The following is a 20,295-nucleotide window of genomic DNA, read 5'->3' as shown; positions in this document are numbered from 1 at the left end:
TCTGTGCAATGAAGGACAAAAGAATACAGAAAAGGATAAAAAGGTCTTTGTGTTATGTAGAGCACCAGCCTAATCCTTGGCATGAGCTAGAGCAGAAATTGTTCCAATTTATGCCCGTTGTTTTCCATTCATAGCTGCATTGGGTAATGAAGGAATATCTGATGGAAATTACTTTGGATGTCTCCCATATATGAACCAGAATTTGGTATAAGAACTGTTACAACGATAGTGGATTCCGAATATTGACCAATAAATTCGCTTCTTCACCCAAAACTTGTCCCCTTCAGTATTTTTTTCTGATGTTTTTGCAATTTTGCTTATAGAATTTTAACTCAACTCTGAGTAGAGAAGTTACATGTACAGTCACTCATAAATAGTAAGTATCAGTAATACTGGTTGTTGACATGTCACTACACTAAATGGCTTTTCTATCTGCAGTGAAAATTGTTCTTGCCCACACTTCCTGAGGAACTGAAGGACCTAACAGAGTGAAATTTTTTTCATAAAGCTGCATATCTTGCATTACCATAACATATATGATCTAAGATCTGATTATTGTGGGTTTCTACCATTTTAAACCTTATTTTTCTTAACGTGATTTGACCTCACTGACAAAGGAGTAGGATTGTTTTTGTTAGCAAACTGGAAGATGAGGCCAACATGTTAGACTTTAAACAGAAAATTTGATTTCCTGTATGCTTGTGTTGTGAATATCTAGCTATTTTTTACGGAGCTTGTACTTGCATCAAAAATGCTAGATCCTGAGAAATAAAACAACACCAAAAGAGAATATTTGAGTAAGTAACACCCCACTGAGGATTATATTGCAGGAGAAAACTAAGTCGAGACAGTTAGACATTAAAGTTTCTGTATTGCTTAAAATAGCCATTTAACGTGCTTGGGGTATTAAATTCTCCTCATAAGGTACAGGAAGCGAGCAAAATGTTTTAATTATTCCTGGATCACTATTCTTTTGTTGCCAAGCAAGGATAAAACGAATTTCATCTGCCATACCTGGGTCTATGCTAGTGCTTGATTATTAAACCTATAAATGAAACTGCAGTAGTTTGAAACCATTAAGAAGTATTTAAAAGGATCAGGAGAAATAACCACCTCATCAGTATAATTTCTGTTGATTCACTTATCACTAAAATCTATATAATGTAACATCTTCTTGATGTCTATATATTTTTAATACAATTTTGAAGTTTTTCATACTCCCTGTGGACACTAAAATGTCAGCAGAGAATTTAAACAAAAGCACTGAACCAAAACACTAGAATTCCTTCTAAACTACCTTCCTGTACAGCTTGTTTAAACTCTCCTACAGGCTATTACTCTACAACATTGACTATTTCCCCAATCCCAAATAAAATGCCTCGGTTCAGACATCTCTGGTTTTTTTTAATTTAACTTATTTATATTCATGTAAGCACGTTTCAAGAATTCATACATATACTATATTGCAATACCTTCTCTTGAATGATTTTTAAGTTTTAATAGCATCTTGAATTTATCTAGTGCTTAACTTGGAAGGCAAGTACTCCTGACAGTTTTGGACAATAAGCCCTCTTATTCCTAAAAATGAGAGCCACTACTTATTTCACCATATTTAGCTGAAAACAGCATGACTGATTAATTGATAGGTGTTTATGATTTCTTGAAACACTAGTAGTCTGTGCATCACCATCTGAGAAGAACAAATCTAGGAAGAACTTAGAAATATTATTTCAGAAAAAGTCCTCACAGCTCTTGTTATTTTGGTGGAAAATTACTAAGACATATTTTAGGCAAGAAAGCTGGAACAAGAAAGTAAGAATTAAAGAATTAATTTGCTATTTTCAAAATGAATGCATCTTTTTTGAAAAGGAAGAGGTGCTTCTAAAATATAATTTCCCTAAATTCTGTATGTGTGTTATTTGTTAAGCTAAAACTCCCACTGATGTGACAGAGGGCAGAGCAGCACAGAGGGACCATCTAATAATTAATAACCTGTTGATGTTTACAGGGGTAACCTCTTACACTGGAACACAGGAAGGACGGTGTTCCACACAGACCTCTGTTATCACAGATGTTTCAAATCTTTCAGATACAGTGTGGTAGCCAAATATTCCTAGGACCTCCTGAGAAATGTAATTAGCTACCTGTGTGGTCTCTGTCAGAGCTGTGTTTTGGTTCTCTGGCTAAAGTAAATACAAAACTTTTCGTATATTCTCTACATGTTTGCACAGGAAACTTCAGTTTTACAGGTTATTCAATATAATGTAAAAAAGTCTAAACAATATTTATAGAGATGTTCTGAGTCTGATCCAGCTTAACACTGGAAACACTGAAAATCATGGAACAGCAGGGTAAGAAATCTGAAGAAAACTTAGGGTGGTAACATCTGACCTCTGGTCCAAAAAGCAGCCCACATCTGCTTCATGAAGGTGGGATGTGTCCAGGCTCAAAGGGCCCCCACAAGAAAGTGTCCAGCCTTTTCACCCCTTGTTGGCTGGCATGGGATGGGCACGTGAGGGTGAAATCCAAAAGGCTGGATGTCACCAAGCCTGTCCTTCCCTGACTGCCCGGGCAGTAAAACACAGTCAAAAATGCAGGATCCCCTCCAAACTTAGTTCAAGTCAGTTCCTGACCGTACCTCTTAGCAGGACTGAGTGCCGTATATAATGCACATTGATCCAGTTCTGATTTATTTTGTGTGCACTGAGATTTCAGAATAAGTGGCCAAACCTGCTTGTTACAAACTTCTTAGAAGGCTATAGCTTAGGTTAGGTCAAGACTTGTACGAAAAGCTACATGGCTAACTTTGCAGTCAACAGCTCAGATTCCAGAGGTGACTTATTTCAGATGGGCAATGAGAGGATATAAAAGAAAATCTTTGCTCGTCTCCAGAAATGTCCTTTTACTATCCCATAGTCGATTAGACTTCTCACGTGGTAAGTGAATGCTACCTTCCATTAATCACTATATACCCTGAAAATGTTTTAATAGAATTAAATAACTATTATTATTACAAAGAATTATTAAATGAAGTATTTTCTATGAACTGACCACATCAAACGCAGTGAATACATGGCAGTAGTGGTGATTAGTCTTCAAGTCTTTAGTGATGTACGCAAATGTAGAAAGGTCTTCAGGGTCTTGTGCAGCACAGGAAATGTTACGGATTTCATGCTCAGCAATAATGTTCTGTTTAAAAAAAAATTTCAATCAATTTAGGAATTAAATTTTAAAAAGCCATAAAAGGTGTGGTTTTAGATTTGTGGTTAAGTTCATACGCTCTACTGAAGTATTTCAGAAGTTTCTTAGTAAGAAGAGATTTAATACACCCCCCCCATGTGTGATCTTACACAAGTCATTGGAACTTTGATCCTCTCCAATGATATCTAAAATTGCCAATAATCTGGGAGGAAACAATTACATTTTAGAGTTTTCCCTATGAATCTGCTTGATTTTTATACAGTTTATTCAGTAACCTATGACAGAGACATCTTTCTTGGCATACAACTCTAAATACAGTTTCAAAGCACTACATGAGCATCTCATGATGCTGCTGGTTTTCTGTATAATGATCACTGCATGACACTGTTACAGTCTACTGACAGACAGGATCTGATTAAACCCAACAGGCTCAATATCCAGTTTTTTTCACATGTTGTCTGACAAATTTCAGCTATACATTTCCAGGAGAAAAAGGCACCAAACATGGCTTATAATTGAAACCGCGAGCTCTTTTAAGGCTTCTCTTTAGTAAAAAGATAACTAGAGGAGGATCTGGCAGTTTTTCTCCACTTACTGACAACAGCATCCTGTAAGAGAGATGTAGAAAAATTAAACCATTCATGCACCGAGCAACACTACTTGCAACAGCCAATGTAAGCTATAGCATACTATTGAGATAGAGGTGGGGCATGTCTGTCTGATGAAATAAAAAAAAAGCTGTCTTAAAGCTTTGGAGAAAATTATGAATATTCATTACATAAATTGCTGATATGTAATTATTGTGTCCAGGCCAAAGGAACCATGAAGCCAGAGAAGAAGATACTGCAGAGTGGCTTATGATTAGGCCTTGCTTCAGCAACACACGCCTTTCAAATGATTTATTTAAACAGAGGAATGATTCATTGAATATGAATTTACTTAGTCATTAGCTTATAGGCTTCTCTGAATTGTGGCCCTGCTGGCTGTAGCTCTGGCTTCCCCACAGAAACCCAAAGCGAACAAGCCTGCTGCAGCACAACAACACTGCTGCACTGCAGAACATGGGACATCTGTTGTGTCCTGGTCCCTCCTGGAGCCACCGTTTGCTGCTGCTTCAGTGGCACCTGCCCAAGTTAAAACAATCTCTGGTTTCCCCTAACCCCTTTCTTTTCCTTCCCACCTCTTCTCCTCCCCCTCTTGTTATTTTAAAGAACAGGAAAAATATGCAACTAAGTTACTTGAGATGCTTTGCCATAACTTCTTCCATTCACTAAGTGGCAACTTTCCCCCTTGCATGTAGGTGTGAAGTTTTTGAAAAGACATATTAATATATCTAATTGAAGAAAACATGGCTTAGGAAAAATCTTAATAGAAAGCATTCCAGATTTCAAGTTATGGAAAAAACAAGATAAGAAAATTGTTACTGAAGAAATGAAATAATCCTCTTAAATTGTTGCAACATACTTGATTATTTCTGTTTAATGCATTATTCATAAAAATGACAAAACCAGTACTTATGTTTCAATATATGCCAATTTATAATGACACATATAATCTCTGCTTAACAATCATTGGCTTTTCAAGTTACTTTAAGCGTTTTATTTTCTTTGTTCTCAAATTGATAACTTTTACCCTCAACAAAGATTTTTATGAGAATTACAATTATACCAAAACCAGGGATTTAGATATCCACAGATACAGCTGTAATATACTGTCATTGATGTTGTATTGGTAATGTTGTAGTTTAGAAAGCAGAAAGGATTAAATCTTGTAAGGTCTTAAAATCATGTGAAGTATGTATGCCAAATCATGAGCCACAAAGTAACCACCTGAATTTAAGCAGTGTATGTGAAAAGAGCTCTGCTGTGCTGAAACTTAGTTCTGAGATGACCTGGGGCTGACACGGGGCTTTCACTTAAATCAAAACTCATGGAGATTATTTTGATGTTTTAACTTTAAATCAAGCGAAGTTTGGAAACAAAGCTATACCAAGCTTGTTTTGAATCAAATGAGATATACCTAAACTAAATCTTCTGCATGAAAATTAGTAGTGAAATTGAGCTTTTCCCTAGCTTCTGTGCTCTGTAATTACTTTTCAAAATTAAACATATTTTCAGTGCATGCATTTATTGTTTCCCAGAGTCACTACTCCAGCAGACCCATAGCCTTATTTGCTGGAAACTACAAGGCTACGAACCAGCTCACCGTTCTGGGTATGCTCTGCAGGCATTGACTAACACTGCACAGTTGTCCGAAAATTTGTCCTGGGTTTGTCAAGAGAAACCTTCGTCGCTTCCAAAAAAGCAGGGAAGCTGAAAGTCTGTTCTGGTTCTGCCAAGGAAATACCTCAGAGAGATGAGGTTTTGCTAAGCGGCCTTCCTTTTGCTTGCCTACCTCCCGCCAGACAATCCCCCTCTCCTGGTAGAAATCATCCAGAAGTTAGGGTTAGCTGTCACCCACCAGAAAATTCTGCAGGTCTGCTTTTTCCTAAGCAGCAATTTCTTTCTGGCCTCACTTGCAAAGGAATGGTGTCATGTCAAAGTGGTGTCATTCCAAGCTTCAAGGCGCCACTGGAATAGCTGTCATGGAATGAGGCCAGGGCCTCCCTGTCACCTGAAACTTCGCCTGCCACGACTTGGAATACAAATTCTTAGCTTGGTGGTAATAAAGGAAAAGGATGAACAGCCATGAGAGCTGAGTTTTCAAGCACATAACTGCTAGCTACTTTTGTCATTAAAAAAATATGCATTTATTGCTAATTGATGCCCAGCGCTGTCAACTATAAGCTCATATGGAAGCGGTACAAGTCTGAATAGGATCTCACCTTAGTGCTAATCTGTTTTGGGTCTTGAAGGAATTGGGTACAGCACACTGTGGACAAGGATGATAACAACGCTCCTGGGAGAGCTGCAGGCTATTACCTGGTTTTTACAGAAGGGAAAGGCAGTGCAGATTTTGAACTGGAGAGAAAGCAATCTACCACTTGAGAAAAAACACAGCACTGTGGCATTATTTACCTCCACCAAATACATCTATTGCACTACTAGGCATAAGATTTCAGTGGGACTGGTTTAGAGTCACGTAATGCAATTTGCCAAACTTCTTTCAGGCTTTCTTCTTATGTGAGATTATATGTACTGTGCATAGAGATACTGGAAACTCGTTTTGTTCTCCTGATTTTTTTTGTAAACCTAAGGACAGTTACATCCTTTACACTACAGAAGAGGTTTAAGCACTGAAAACAGCCTTATCCAAGTTAGAGTTAATAGCATTACAATGTCCTGATTTATGTCCACATATCAGAGAACATAAAAGAAATGAGAGTTGTAGAAGCTCATTTTTGAATCAATGGTAGAAAAAGGAGCTGACAGGAATCCTTGGCCTCTCTGCTCTGGCAAATATGCCAGACTTGACATAAGAGTAATTTCACCACTGTTTTTATTTCATGCCATCTTCTAACCCTGGATACAGCTTCCAAACTCTAGCAGAAGCTCACAAATCTACTTTTGTTTCTTCACTTAAAACCCAGTTCTAGTTAGACACCTTTAAAAACCGACTGATTTGGCAAGTTTGACAGATACTGGTTTAGATGTACCGTGCTGTCTGAATGTTCAGCAACACAAAGCCACTATATACATTACTAAACTGGTCAGGTAGCTGGGCTGTCAGATTTATTTTTTATATTGCATAGTGAGCTTTAGTCACATAACAGAAAAGATAATTACTATTCATACAAAGCATCAGTACGGACTCCATTTTCTTGCCAATTTAGACATCTGAAGAACAGAAATTCATGGATTACTTTACTCCTGCTTACAGAGCTTGTTTTGGTTTGTGTTTGTTTTTTTTTTTAATTTTTTTTTTTAAAAGATGTTGTATGTATCTAAAATGTAAGAAACAAAGCACAGGGGCATTGCCACACAGGAATTTGAAAAAAATACAGAATAACAACTGTTAAGAAGCTGCTGCATTTCAAGGAGTCAAATGGCCAGGAAAATATCTCTCCAAGAGGCTCTGACATTTGAAAAGGACATTCAAAGCTCATGTTTCTTAGTCTTACAATGGCTGGCCCTGCATCAAACCTTGCATTTTTATTGTTCATTGAGAGACTTTTTTTTTTTTCCCCAAAATTATATCAATGAACAAATATATATCTATTTTCTGCACATTTAAGGGACCGTATGGGGAAGAATATGTTAAAGGATTCCACAGAGGCTCCCTGCCAAATGTCTTTTGTGATAAGCTTGCCTTTTAATGGCAGAAGGTTGGACACAATGTTCTCCAAATGAGCCATTAAAGCTGCTTCACTTGTCCTCCAGACTGAGTTTCTGGAGAATGACAATAAGATTACGTTCATTTTGGAGAGAAGATAAAAAATGAGAGGAAAACACCAAGTGCAACTCTGTCCCCTCTCTGGCCTGGTGCTCTTACAGAGCCAGCCTCATAGGTATTCCTATTTGTGAGGAAAAAAAAGCTAATATTGAACAATTACACATACCTTATTCGTTGCATCAATAAATTTGACTCCCTTGTAAGAGACAGATAGGACAATAGTTGGTACTTTCTTCATTTGTTCTGTAGACTTCTGAAATAAAGACGTTGTTAGAGTTATGTTGCATTGAAAGAACAGTGATCTTTCTCTTCTTCTGACAAAATACGTAAGTTAGACAAAAGGTACTTTTGTATTCAAATATTTGACTTTTTCTTGAGCTGACTATGCTCTGCGTTTTTGAAATAGCTGCCTTCTAATCAGAAAACTAAAAAGAGCTTTACAGCTTTTTGTGAGGATGGTAAAAATTCTCCTCTTTCCTAGCACAATGTGAAGAAAATGAAGTAAGTTTGCCAGGCTTAAAAAGTCCAGTCATGTAATCACGAGTTTCCCAAAATGTGTGTGTTTAAGACATCTGTTTGACATGCCCCATCCACCGCTGTCTCTTCTCCTCCTGCCCTTCCCAGCTGTGAAAACTAACAGCGCTGTACTTTTTGTAGTAGTCTTCCTTTGCTCCAATTAGTTGTTATTTAGAAATATCTCACTCTCTTGCCTTCTTGCAGTTGTATTTATGGCACGAGCTATCCCTGCAGCCCTGTAGGCCTGCCAGTCAATCTGACAGTCCAACGTTGTATCTTGTCACATCTGACCGTCTGCAGTTCCTCGAGCGCAGCAGCTGCTGGAAGCTGCTTTACACGTGAATTAGCACGGAGGCTTATTCTGCATTCCCTCAGTGCCAGCTTCTCCTACCTACAGTTCATGTCTTCTTATAAGGCTATGTTTTCTTTTATGCTAGTCTACTTCTGTGTGTCTTCAAAGTGATGCACACAGCAAAGATATTTCCTGCCGAACAGATTGAGCAAATATTTGACATAGATTTAATTTCTCTGCAGAACAACCTGTTGATTAGTTTACAGATTAAATTTGCTAAAAAAACCCCAAAAAACCAAAGGAAAAACAAATACGGCATAATATATAGCTATTTAAAATCTTTTAGGTGGAAGGCAATAATGGAGAAGACTATTCTATACAAAACTACTGTAGATAAATAATGTAGATAAAGTTCAGAGAACACTCAGTCATGGTAGTATCTGCAAACAAACACAGAGCAAACATTTTCTTGAGAGGAAACAGTAAGTTCAGCTACAGTTAAAGATGAAGAAATACCAGCACATGGAATGAGAGTGTAAATGCATTGAAAGGTCTAGAATTGGCACCTAGAAAGATCATTAGAGCAGCTGAATGAAGTAGCAGTGGTGGTTTTGTATTCTTCAAGAAAAATAAAATACCACAGATTTAATCTTGAAAACATAGATTGAATCGGAAAAAAAGCTGTCTGAAAAATAGGTGATGGTAACAACTGAAGAGCAGAACAAAAGCTGAAAAGAAAAAAACCTGAAATCGAGTTCCCTTATCAGATTTCCTTCCTTCCGGAATCAAATGAAGTTACAGATCCAGCTACATTCTGCAATTAGTGTCTTGTGCCATGATGGCTAAAATCTCTAATTAAAGTCTCAAGGAGAGCCTCACCCATCCGTGTAACAGAGAGGACCATTGTATCTTTCTGAATCAAACGACAAGAGATTTAGAATGACAATGAAGTGTCAATCTATCCTGGAGAAAGCTTCTTCCACCCAGAAGGCTAGGCACTTTTAAAAAATTAAAGCTTAAGTGGTAAAACATCCTGAAGAATCTAAGAAAATCTACAGGAAGAGACTAATCTGATTTGCATGTCTCTGAACTAAGCGCAGAAAGAAACAGTATCACTGCCAAAAGCAGAGCAAGTACCTACCTGTGTGTACGTGCGTATGTGTCTCTATAACAAAACTCAAATGAGTCTTTTTATAAAACTCAATTTCAATGCACAGAAAGTGTGACAGTGACTGTACAGAAGCAGCAGTACAGACATCTATCAGAATAACAAGCAATACACCCCGTATGTGCTCATATCCAGACAAAATATTCGCAAATATGACAACATCACTTCAATCATCTGGCAACCCCGCAATCATCCAACTTTTGTCCTTTCTTTCTATCCCGATAGCTACATGCAGGAGCTCTTTGTCTCCTATTTTGATTATTGTAATTATCTCCTTCATTGCCTCCTTAGCAGCAAAATTCCTCTTCTCCTCCAACACACTATACAAACACAGCTACTAAGTTAATTTATTTCAGCTTTTTCATCTAATTTGCACTATTTGCCATAAAGACAAAGCTTCCTGTTGGCAAGGCCATGTTGTACTAACCATCTGGGAGTCCTCTTTCATCTAGACCAGTAGTTTTTAATTTAATCATCTTCCTTATCTGCTCCACATTCACCTGGGTTTGTCTAGAGCAGACTTGATCTGTAGTATTTAATCGAGGTCATGAACAGAAGACTGTATATGAGTGAAACAGCTCATCAAGATACTATTAAATTTTACCCAGCAAATTAGGAAATGAATCAGAGACCGATGGACATTTGTAATTCATTAAGCCAAACTGTCTCAGCTGGGAAGAAGCAGTGGATCACAGAACGGTTTGGGTTGGAAGGGACCTTCAAAGATCATCTAGTCCAATGCCCCTGCAATGAGCAGGGACATCTTCAACTAGATCAGGTTGCTCAGAGCCCCGTCCAGCCTGGCCTGGAATGTCTCCAGGGATGGGGCATCTACCACCTCTCTGGGCAACCTGTGCCAGTGTTTCACCCCCCTCATTGTAAAAAAATGTCTTCCTGAATCTTCCCTCTCCTAGTTTAAGACCATTACCCCTTGTCCTGATGTCCCTTATCAGCTTGCAAAATGTACAAACCTCAGGATTTGTGCAGAAGTGTTCTGGAAGATTATAGTCCCCTGTAGAAACGTGATTTTGGGAAACAATTCTGCACTTGTACCCATATTGCAACAAGAGTTGGGCAAAAGGAATAACATCTCTGGTTATTATGACAGTGCTGTCATGAAAAACACACAACTCTATTTCAACTCCCCACTCAATTCCCAGTGATGGAGTAACTGAACTCCACTGTGTAATTATTATTTCCAAGCAGTCTCCAGACTTAACAATTTTGAGCTGTCGTGGTGAGCTCATACCACTTGCGTGTTGGTCCTTTGTTTTTAATGGAGGAGGTGGCTGCAAGGATGTGTAATGCAAGTTTTCAGAGATACAACACAAATATAATTAACTCAGACACTGTAACTGCTTTGGCTCTAAATTCTAGGATGTTGAGATGAAGTCTCATAGCATTCATGGTCAGATATTTCGCACCTCTGTGCAGGCCAACTGGGCACTTCCACCTGTGCCTGTGACCATAATCTGAGAAGAAGGTAGGACACAGGAGTCAGTATTCCCTTTCCTTGGATTTTTCAGGTTCTAGTCACAGTATAGACTCTGTGAGGACATGATGAAGTGACAAAATGTTCTTGTCCATCTGGTGCCTCTATGGGAAGCATATGGACTTGAGCCAAAGTTATAGGAGCCACAGCGGAAGGCTGGCATTGGATGTTATGTGCATGCTGACATATGGTCTAACGCTCCAAGGCATGTTCATACCATGGTAGCAGGATTAGATTTTACCTCATGTAGAAGCAATCATAGTTACAGGACCTTGTCTATGGGTAAGCGCTCACTAGCCTGGAACTGGTCGTAGTTCCTATAAACTCTACTGTTTGTGCCTCCAACTTTGGCTGTTTAACACACTTCTTTAGGAGAATCATCTGGATGAACAGCAAGCTTCTTCTAGGCTCATTGCCAGTGCCTGTCTCTGATCAGCTGGTCATCCAAATAAGGACAGATGTGCATGCCCTGTCTCCTCAGGTGCACTGCTCTGATAGTGAGAAGTCTTAATCCTGCACAGTCTGCAATGCAAGAGAGACTGAGCTTTGGACCCACTTCTGAAATACTTCCCACCAGACAGGTAGATGACTATGTAGGAACAGGCCATGTGTAACTCAAGAACCACAAAGCAGGCTTGACTGCGGACACAGTAAGATGGAAGAAAGCATCACCATCCTAAATCTAATGGGGCATTTCTTCAGCTTCCCCAGACCCCCAAAGAAACAAAGAGCTTCTTTTTCTTCAAAATAAAGAATACCAGGAACAGCAGCCTCTCCTGTATTTTGATGCAGCTGCTGCAATGAAGCTGCTTTGTTCCCTCAGCACTCAGAATGGAGGGCACCTCTTGCAAAACTGCATAGTTATCAGAGTGCTTGCTTTTACAATAAAGGTCTGGATTTACGACACCTCTGAGTTCGCATCTGAACCCCTGTTATGCAGGACAGTGCCAAAGCCCTGTACAGCCTTGGACAGGGCTGCACCCAATTCTTCCTTTTGAAACTGGTCATGAAGGGGTGCAAGAGCAGTGGTGTCAGAGAGAGAAAGAGTGAGAGAGCAAGTTTGCTTCTGATCTTACGAATTTTCTTTAGTTTCACTGAAAAAAACACCATACAAGCAGACTCTAAATAGATTTCCATAGTATAGTGCTACAAATTATCTTCAGTGAGCAAAGAATTTCCACCTGTATTTTGAGTCAAAGGCCCCGCAGAACTGCTTAACAGTTTTTTAGAACATAAACTAAACTCCAAATAATTTGAGATCCAGCCAGTGTATCTAACAAATCAAGATAATTGATGATGGCTATAGAGGCAGAAGACTTTCTTCTAGGAATAAAGCAATATAAAGTAGCCGTTTATTTTTAAACAGGCAATACATGCAAATACAAAATATATAACCTTAAGTGCCTTTAATCCTTTCAAGACAGGATTGTACTACAACACATTGTTCTATGCACAACTAAGAGTGCTAGTCCAACACTTTTGAATACTCCTGCAGTGTACAAAACATGGTATTTCTGTGCAGCTGAATGTGAAATTCAGGAACACACATAGAATGATGTTCGAGTAAGACGCTCACACATCCACTTGATATACTGTAGCACATAGTGTAATCCAGCTCACTCTCACAATACTTTAATCTCATCTATTTATTTCCTGCCAAGAGGAAACAGGATGCACTGGTACTTCTACTTTGTCACATCGACCACTTTCATGTACTTATATATACCTTTATAACTGGATTACTCAGCTTTCATACAGTCATCAAAAAGAAACCATGTTCATTTTTAGGTTTTACTGCACATGTAATAATACTCGATCTTGCAAATACACAGTAGAAAGATATCATTCAACTATGCCAAGTCACTAAAAATTCCATACCTACATTTGAGTACAAGTTTATGAGCCTGTAAAACCTTAAGATTTCATCTTGGCTTTTTTACTTTTGCAAATGAATCTGTTAATTCTGTTGTATCCTGGTTTTTAATAGATATCCAAAGAGGATCCAAAGACTCTAGCTGGCAATGTTACTATTTAATTATGTAGAGGAATTCACTTCACTAAGAGAATCTGAACATTTTCCACACTGGTAGCAACTATTAATTCTAAATACGTGAAACTGTACATTTAAAAATATGTATTGGTACCATCTAGTATCATACCCGTATGCCTGTTACTTATCTGAGGTTTATGAAGCCTCATGAAACACTTCATTTTGAGTGAATCACTTTGACAATACCATGCATGAGATGAAACTGAAATAAAAAGTCAAAGATTGTTTTTGACCAGTTAGTTCTGAAGCCACTTTTGAAACTACAATCTGCCTTTTAACAAATATTTACTAACTTTTCTCAGTCCAAAAGGCTTAAAAATGCATCACTGACATAATTTAATACCTCTTGGAATAAGAGAGCATCTGTACTCCCTGCAGTACAAGACTGTTTACTTCTCCACAATTAGTGGATGCCTCCAAGCTACATCATTAATATGAGCATTGCACTGGAGATGCACCTGCAGCTCATCTAATTGAGAATAAAAGGGATTTTTTTGCTTTTGCAATATCTGTACACACTCATCTGCTGCTGAAAGGGCAGCACCTCCCTCCTGCACCACGGATTCCTTTCAGCCACAGAGCTCAAGGACATGCAGTCCTCTGAAGAACATGTTGTGGATGTGCACAGGGACTGAACATCTTTAAGACCTCCCACCACTTATTTTTTTCCTTTTGAGTAATATGCATGTGCCTGTCCCACTGCAGGCCCTCCCAGAGCAGTGGCCACATAGGAGAAACAGATCTACAAGTCTTAAGAGAACAAAGACCAAATAATCTAAATTCTCATATACAGTATTTGATTCTGACATGATATTTGCCTGCATAGTGAGGAGGCCTGTGGAAGACACTTACACTTTTGGAGTTGGAGACTGAAAAGTAGAAAGGGATTCGCAGAAACAAGGACACTGTCATCTATGTTGAGCTCCTCCTTTTTTATCTAAGAAGAAATGAGGAAGGAATGCCTCAGACCCTGCCTATTTTCAGAGAGTCAACTCCATTTGCATCTTTCTCTCCAGAGACGGAAGAAGCAGGTTTTGTAACAATTCCAACTTTGACATTCTGGTCTTAAGTTAGCAAGATATTTTTAAACACCTGCTTTGAGAACAGAATTATGTTGCTGGTTCCCCAGAACTTTGACCTGAAATGTAAGAATCTCTTTTCTAGCAAGAAAACGTTTAAGAAAGATACATAATATTCAGGAAGGTGGCAGGATCCAAGAACAAAATCTAAGTTCCCTACTGCTGCAGTAAATGTCTGATTGGCTCAGACTGTATGCATGCAGTATGTATGTATGCATGCAATAATGATGTATGCAACATTAGTGATTTAACATCATGGCAAGGAAAGAGTCTACCTTGCTGCTGTGCTTGTGCCAGTAAGTATAAAATCATCCCCTTCCTACCTGGTCAAGGAATTCAGATGTGTAAATACCAGATGGAGCCTACTGTATAGTCTCTTCCTAGCTCCAGTTAAACTTTATTCCTTTTCTTTATTTGATATAAACACAGTTTATTCTCACTTTGCGTTCCTATGGTGATCTGAAGTGAAGGCAGTAACCTGATTGAAAACACAACTTGTAATATTTTCTATTCCACGCTGAGAAAGATGAAAGCTCTTAAGTTCTTGAAGGCATCTCTCAAATATAATTAACAAATCTATTCTGGCCAGAACAGCAAGATTTAATCTCCATGTAGCAAAGGTCAGTTTACAGCAGGTGGAGAACGGAGATAAGAAGACAGTGCTGTCAACTGCAGAAGGAGTTTGTGAAAGAAAATAGCTGGAAACAAATAGGAAACCATAAAATATAAATCCATCCTTGGAGTGCAAATATGTGAATGGAAAAATAAAGTACGATCCCTCTAATACGCGCAGTTCTTGCCAAATATCCATAATTTTGGATGTCTGCAAGAATCTGCGATTTGGGTGGAAACAAAAAGCATGTATAACCTTGACCCCCGTGCTGAGCTCAGCCTATTGCATCTGCGTGGTTTTCCCCAAACAAATCCATCATCTGCCCTGCTGGAGCACACTGCTGCACAATGCTGAGAAGTACAGCCAAGAAGAGTTATTAAGGCAGGTTCCCGGGTTTTTTTTAACATGATGGAAGATTTAGGATCTCCCTTCGCTCTCAAGCTATACAAGAAGGAGGCTGCTGCAGGCCCCTCTGTACAGAGGTGTGGGTGGTATCTGCATGGTGCTTCCCTTGGGAACCAAAACCATCAGCTGCAATAACTGAAAGTACAGGAAACATCTACAACAGGGAGGGATCTGGAGTCAGCAAACACGTAATTGTTGGTGTTTTTCTGGATCTATGAACAATTGAGGAAGATCAAGATACTTTTTTTCACTGATGGGTTTCTTTTGTCCTTGTGCCTGTGCTGACTGGTGGATATCCAGAGAATATCAACACTTGTTTTGAGCAGCATTAGGTTAAAGATGGAGAAGCTAAAGCCACATTGGCAGAAAAATGAGCTACCTAATTTTCATGCATTCTCCTTAATAACTATTGTGGGGTTAACTCCAGAAAGATTAAAAAAATTGTAGGGAAGGACCTCAGCATGGTACAAGGCTATATGTGATACACTCCCCTCCAACATGTTTCATATTACAGCATGTTATAGATTTGAAATATATAAATGGAAAAATAAAACAAATGCTAAAAATTGCTGCGCTATCATGTTAGTACAACCCTATGTAAAAATCTCACTTAAATATAATAATGAACATCACATCAAAACTTCAAAATGGTTTAAGAGAGGCTGGACTTAAAATTCATAGACACTAATTTTTAGAACACAACCAGAGGGAGAAAGTTTTGGAAAAAGACACATTTTTCTCACTGAGAAACTTAGGCTAAAATAATAATTTGTTCCCATTAAGTCAATGTTTTTTACTTCTGACTGGAATAGGAATATGATTAAGAGGACTACATAGCATGGATAGATGAAATCCTGATCAAGAATTGTTTTACTCAAACCTCTTTGCAATAAAAAGCCCTCAAACCAGAAAATGAACATTGTCACAGCACAATGGTTTCAAAAGACAATGTGAAAAATAAATATATATAAAACAATCACTGTATTATGTAAGTGCCCTGTATGGTTCTATAGACTACTAGTGCAACTCTGTTATTTTAATAGAAAAATGACATTTTACATTAAACATGTTTTCCAACACTGAGTTTTTCAGGTATATAATTTAAGTTTGCCAAATGTATGACTTTAAAAAAATCTTAAAATGACTATGGATTATTTAGAGTGACTTTTTTGATGCTAAGCTTCCTAGTTCGGTCAAATAACTTACTGAAGATGTCACTCGCTACTACGGTGTCAAATTCTGCCCTAAGATCTGCACAGGCATATGCCTAAAAAAAACCTGAATTGCTAAATTTGACAGTTTGAATACTGGATCGTAAGAGGGTAGGCTTGCAGCCCCACTTTATCCCCCAGAACACATGTATGTGACTGTAGATCCCTCTGTGTCAAGCTGTTGGGTTTTTTTAGAGGAGTTTAAGTCCAGGTAAGGAATGATTAGCATGTAATTAGCTGAAAATCCACAGATCTTCAGGCAATCTCGTAAGCGTGAATTACTGCCAGCCTGTAGCTAAAACAGCTTGTACAAAATTCTGTGTGCTGCAGATATGTAACCAAGAGAGGAAATGGTTGTCTGACTGCATGAATTTTACACGCCTCCCAGCTTTCTAATTGATCCGAATGCTTTGTCTAGTGCTCAGAGGCATCTTGCAAAAAAGACAAGATCCACAGAAGACAGAATTTTACTCATTCATCTATGTAATTTTACACATTTGGTAGATTACCAAACAATTATATTCTTCATTAATTAATCATGCCAGACCATGGTATGTTCACCATCTCTATGAACAGGTGCATTTTTATTACACCTACAGTTGGGAATAAATAGTGTAGCTGGCCTGTGGCTTGGCTGGAGTTTCCTGCAGCAGTTTGTTTCTTGGAGATAGAAAGTTACAATGAGGCTCAGTCTACGAACCAGTTATCAGGCCAAAGAGCTACAGGAAAACATATTCTTACCTAACTGCTTTTCCACCATCAGGTGAAATTGAATTAAATCCCTTTTCATCCTTCAATCAATAAGCACATAACTAACTCATAAAAGCATCCTTAGGATTATGTGACTGTAGGATTAGACCATAGGTAAAAAACAATGGCTTCAATAATATAGTGCATATTTTCACACAGTAAATTCAATCTACATTATCATATATGAGCTACAAATTCTGCTTATAAAAGCAAATGTGATATGGGCCCATTTAAAGTGTGTGGAAAGTACTTTGAAACAGACTTCAAGATTCAAGGGAAAACATAATGCATACATTTGTTTTCTTCTTAGCTACAACATGCAAAATAAAAATCTACCTTTAAATTTTGTATTACTTGAAATTAAGGTAAAAGGCAGAATATAATTCCTACTGAATACCAATGGAAATGCAAATGAAAACAAACATGTAACAGAACATTATAAAAGCAAAAAGGGCACAGTACAAGTAATCACAAGTTGATATTATTTAATATGATAGAAAAAGGAGCCAGGCTCACTAACTTACCCTCATCTTTGCACATGCATCCTGTGTTGACTCTGTGCCTCTTAACTCTTTTACCAGCATAGAACCTAAATACTAAAATAAAAATTCATTAAACTTAATTTAACTAAAATTCCAGAACAGACAACCGTTTGAATAAATGCACTAAAAATGCCTAAAAAAACCTTAGTGGTAGCAGTCAACTTAATATATGGCTTTAATATGGAGGTTTTTTTACTCTGCAGTTCTCTGATAAATCATTTAAACCAGTGTGTTAATCAACCTATGAAACAGGAATGCACAGGAACAAGCATATTGAATCAGATGGAGCCCTCTGAAACGATATCTGAAAGTCTTCTAGCTTATCACCTTAGTCACTCAAACAACAAGCAAATACTACAGATTCCATTTTTAAAATGCCATTTTATTGAAAAATGGAGAATCTGCTTTTTTTAGTTGCCATCTGCCAAACTCATATTGCTGTGTGTGCAGCCACGTGGACATGAGGGCCAGGAGCTATGTTAACCTCTGTGTACTCAATATGTAACTAATTTATGTGCAAATAGCAGAGCCCAAAGTCAGCAAACAGAGAAAATAAATCTGAACTGAAAAGTAGTTTAAATCATTATTTCTTCCTGCGAAAAGACTGACCCTGAACTATTTATTCTGTAGCCTTTAGTGATCTGAAGGAGGGCTGGGTGAGACGAAGCAGCAGGGTGCTGGTCCTGGGTCCTGGCTCAGCTCACAGAAAGCCACCGTGCTCTCCGATGAGCTTGCTTATCCCCAAGGGTACCCAAGGCAGCGAGTGCCTCCCTGACACATCCCCTTTCCTACCTGCCTCTTCCTCACTACGGTGCTTGCTGGCATGTGCAGTTAGAGCTTTCCTGCACCCTGACAGCACGCTCTGCTCCTCCAGATTTGTTCCTCTGGGCTTCCAGTACCTCTCAGTAGAGACAGTCATGGCCCCAAGCCTGGCTGTGTTCAAGAAGCAATTGGACAACACCCTCAGACACATGGTGCGAATTTTGGGGTTGTCCTATGCAGGGACAGGAGTTGGACTTGATGATCCTTGTGGATGCCTTCCAACTCAGAACATTCTATCGTTCTGTGATCACGTGTGAACGGCGCTGGCTCCTTCAGGGTTGGAGCTGTCTGCATCATCCTCACCTAGGAGTGAGCGGTCTTGCTACTGGTAACAGGGCTGTGCAAGAGCCATGTTCTGCATTCCTCCTACAGATGTTACAGGTGTGTGCATCTGTGGATGTTCACATGGTCACATAGCTTTGTGCAAACAGGATGTTTATGTATTTCTATATGGTGTCTCATGGAAGTCTGGCTTAACTGGGGAAAGAGGACAGCAAGCTGGCCCGTTTGTCTCCTCCGCAGACATGGAGGTGTCTCTCTTGGCATTCTCACTGAGGAGCAATTCCATGGTTCCTCTTAAGTCTTTGGTCCTAAGTGAGCAACACAGGAACTTAAGAGGAGTCATGCCACTGGTGAGAAGGGGGTAGGTGAGCTGCAGGAGGAGTCAAAGCCTCTTCACTGAGGATGCTGCAGCAAGCCTAACACCACTGCTGGACCCCTTTCATTCTGCCACACCGACTTCCCTTGGAAACAGCCTATGCTGACACAACCAGATAGTGAAACAGCTTCATTTCAGCTGAAACTGAACAGAAAGTGTACTGCTTCAACTCTCTGGTCTCCTGACCTAAACTGAGATATTTTCTTTAAAGCCTTCAGTTCACACTGTGTACTGCAGGACTCTCTGACCTGCAAGAAAATGCATAAATATTTCAATGTAGACAGTAGCCAGCATGGTGATTAGTGAGAAATACTTTACAGGGCACTATAAATGGAAGGGTGAGTAACACCAACACTACCAGATAAACACAGGCAGAAAGGAACGAATGAAGGGCATTCCTGGAGGACTGCAGATGTGAAAGATTCATAAACCAAGCAGCTGTGAGTCCAGCTGGGGGCTCGATGGTGACATGAATAGAGCTTTGGGCATTAATTTGATGGGATGGCTTGATATCGCCCTTGCAGAAGAACAACAAATTTAAAGCAAGCTCTGAAATTGGAAAATTAAATGAAAGTGTATTGAGTTGAACTGTATCTTCCTCTGGATCCTGCTGTCTGACCCCCTCAGCATCCTTAGCCTTCTCTGGGAAGGATGCAATTCATTTCTTCAATTTTTTAATCTTTTTTTTTTACAGACAACAGCATGACAAATCGGTATTTCCCTGAAAGCTACCAGTTGGTTAGGCATTAGGGAAAAAAAATCAGTGGTTTTTAGCTCATGGCAGAACAAAAGGAAAAGAAGAGACAGGCAGCTCCTGTCCCATCTGCACAACAGCAAAAAGCCTCAGCTGCAGGCATTCAGAAATGCTTCCCAGGGTGGACTGTGGAATAGACAAACAAATCATAGAGGTACTGTCCAATTTAGTTGTCAGAAAAATCTGAAATTCTAGGAGGGAATTTTGCCTTCTTTTGACTTGCTGTACTTTTGGAAATGCTGCTTCTCAAAGAACCAGCGCATATGGGAGCAATGCAGAGGACATCCAACAGTTGAACTGAGTGATGTGGCATACAATGAGAGCTGCCCCTGTTATAACTTCCAAACCAGAGTTTTACTCTGTAAGGCTGAGGTCATTACAGCTCAGGGAGGTTTCCATAATCAACAATA

General features: G+C 38.9%; 1 protein-coding gene across 16 annotated transcripts in view; it reads right to left on the bottom strand.

The window, feature by feature from the left end:
- Positions 1-20,295, bottom strand: part of ANKS1B (ankyrin repeat and sterile alpha motif domain containing 1B) — a gene marked incomplete at both ends in the record, with an annotated part of 433,162 nt that overhangs the window by 5,906 nt on the left and 406,961 nt on the right. For 12 of the 16 annotated variants that reach the window (XM_082076097.1, XM_082076088.1, XM_082076098.1 and 9 more), the window contains 3 exons: positions 3,052-3,189; positions 7,700-7,783; positions 17,634-17,705. In XM_082076097.1, coding sequence (XP_081932223.1) covers positions 3,052-3,189; positions 7,700-7,783; positions 17,634-17,705 — 294 coding nt within the window. Of the gene's footprint in view, positions 1-3,051; positions 3,190-7,699; positions 7,787-17,633; positions 17,706-20,295 lie in introns of all 16 variants that reach the window. The other 4 variants (XM_082076086.1, XM_082076094.1, XM_082076095.1 and 1 more) reach the window with 1 other exon arrangement.

This window comes from Streptopelia decaocto, assembly GCF_964273445.1.
Source record: "Streptopelia decaocto genome assembly, chromosome: 1".
Classification (NCBI taxonomy): domain Eukaryota; kingdom Metazoa; phylum Chordata; class Aves; order Columbiformes; family Columbidae; genus Streptopelia; species Streptopelia decaocto.
This window is presented reverse-complemented; position numbering and strand designations above follow the sequence as displayed.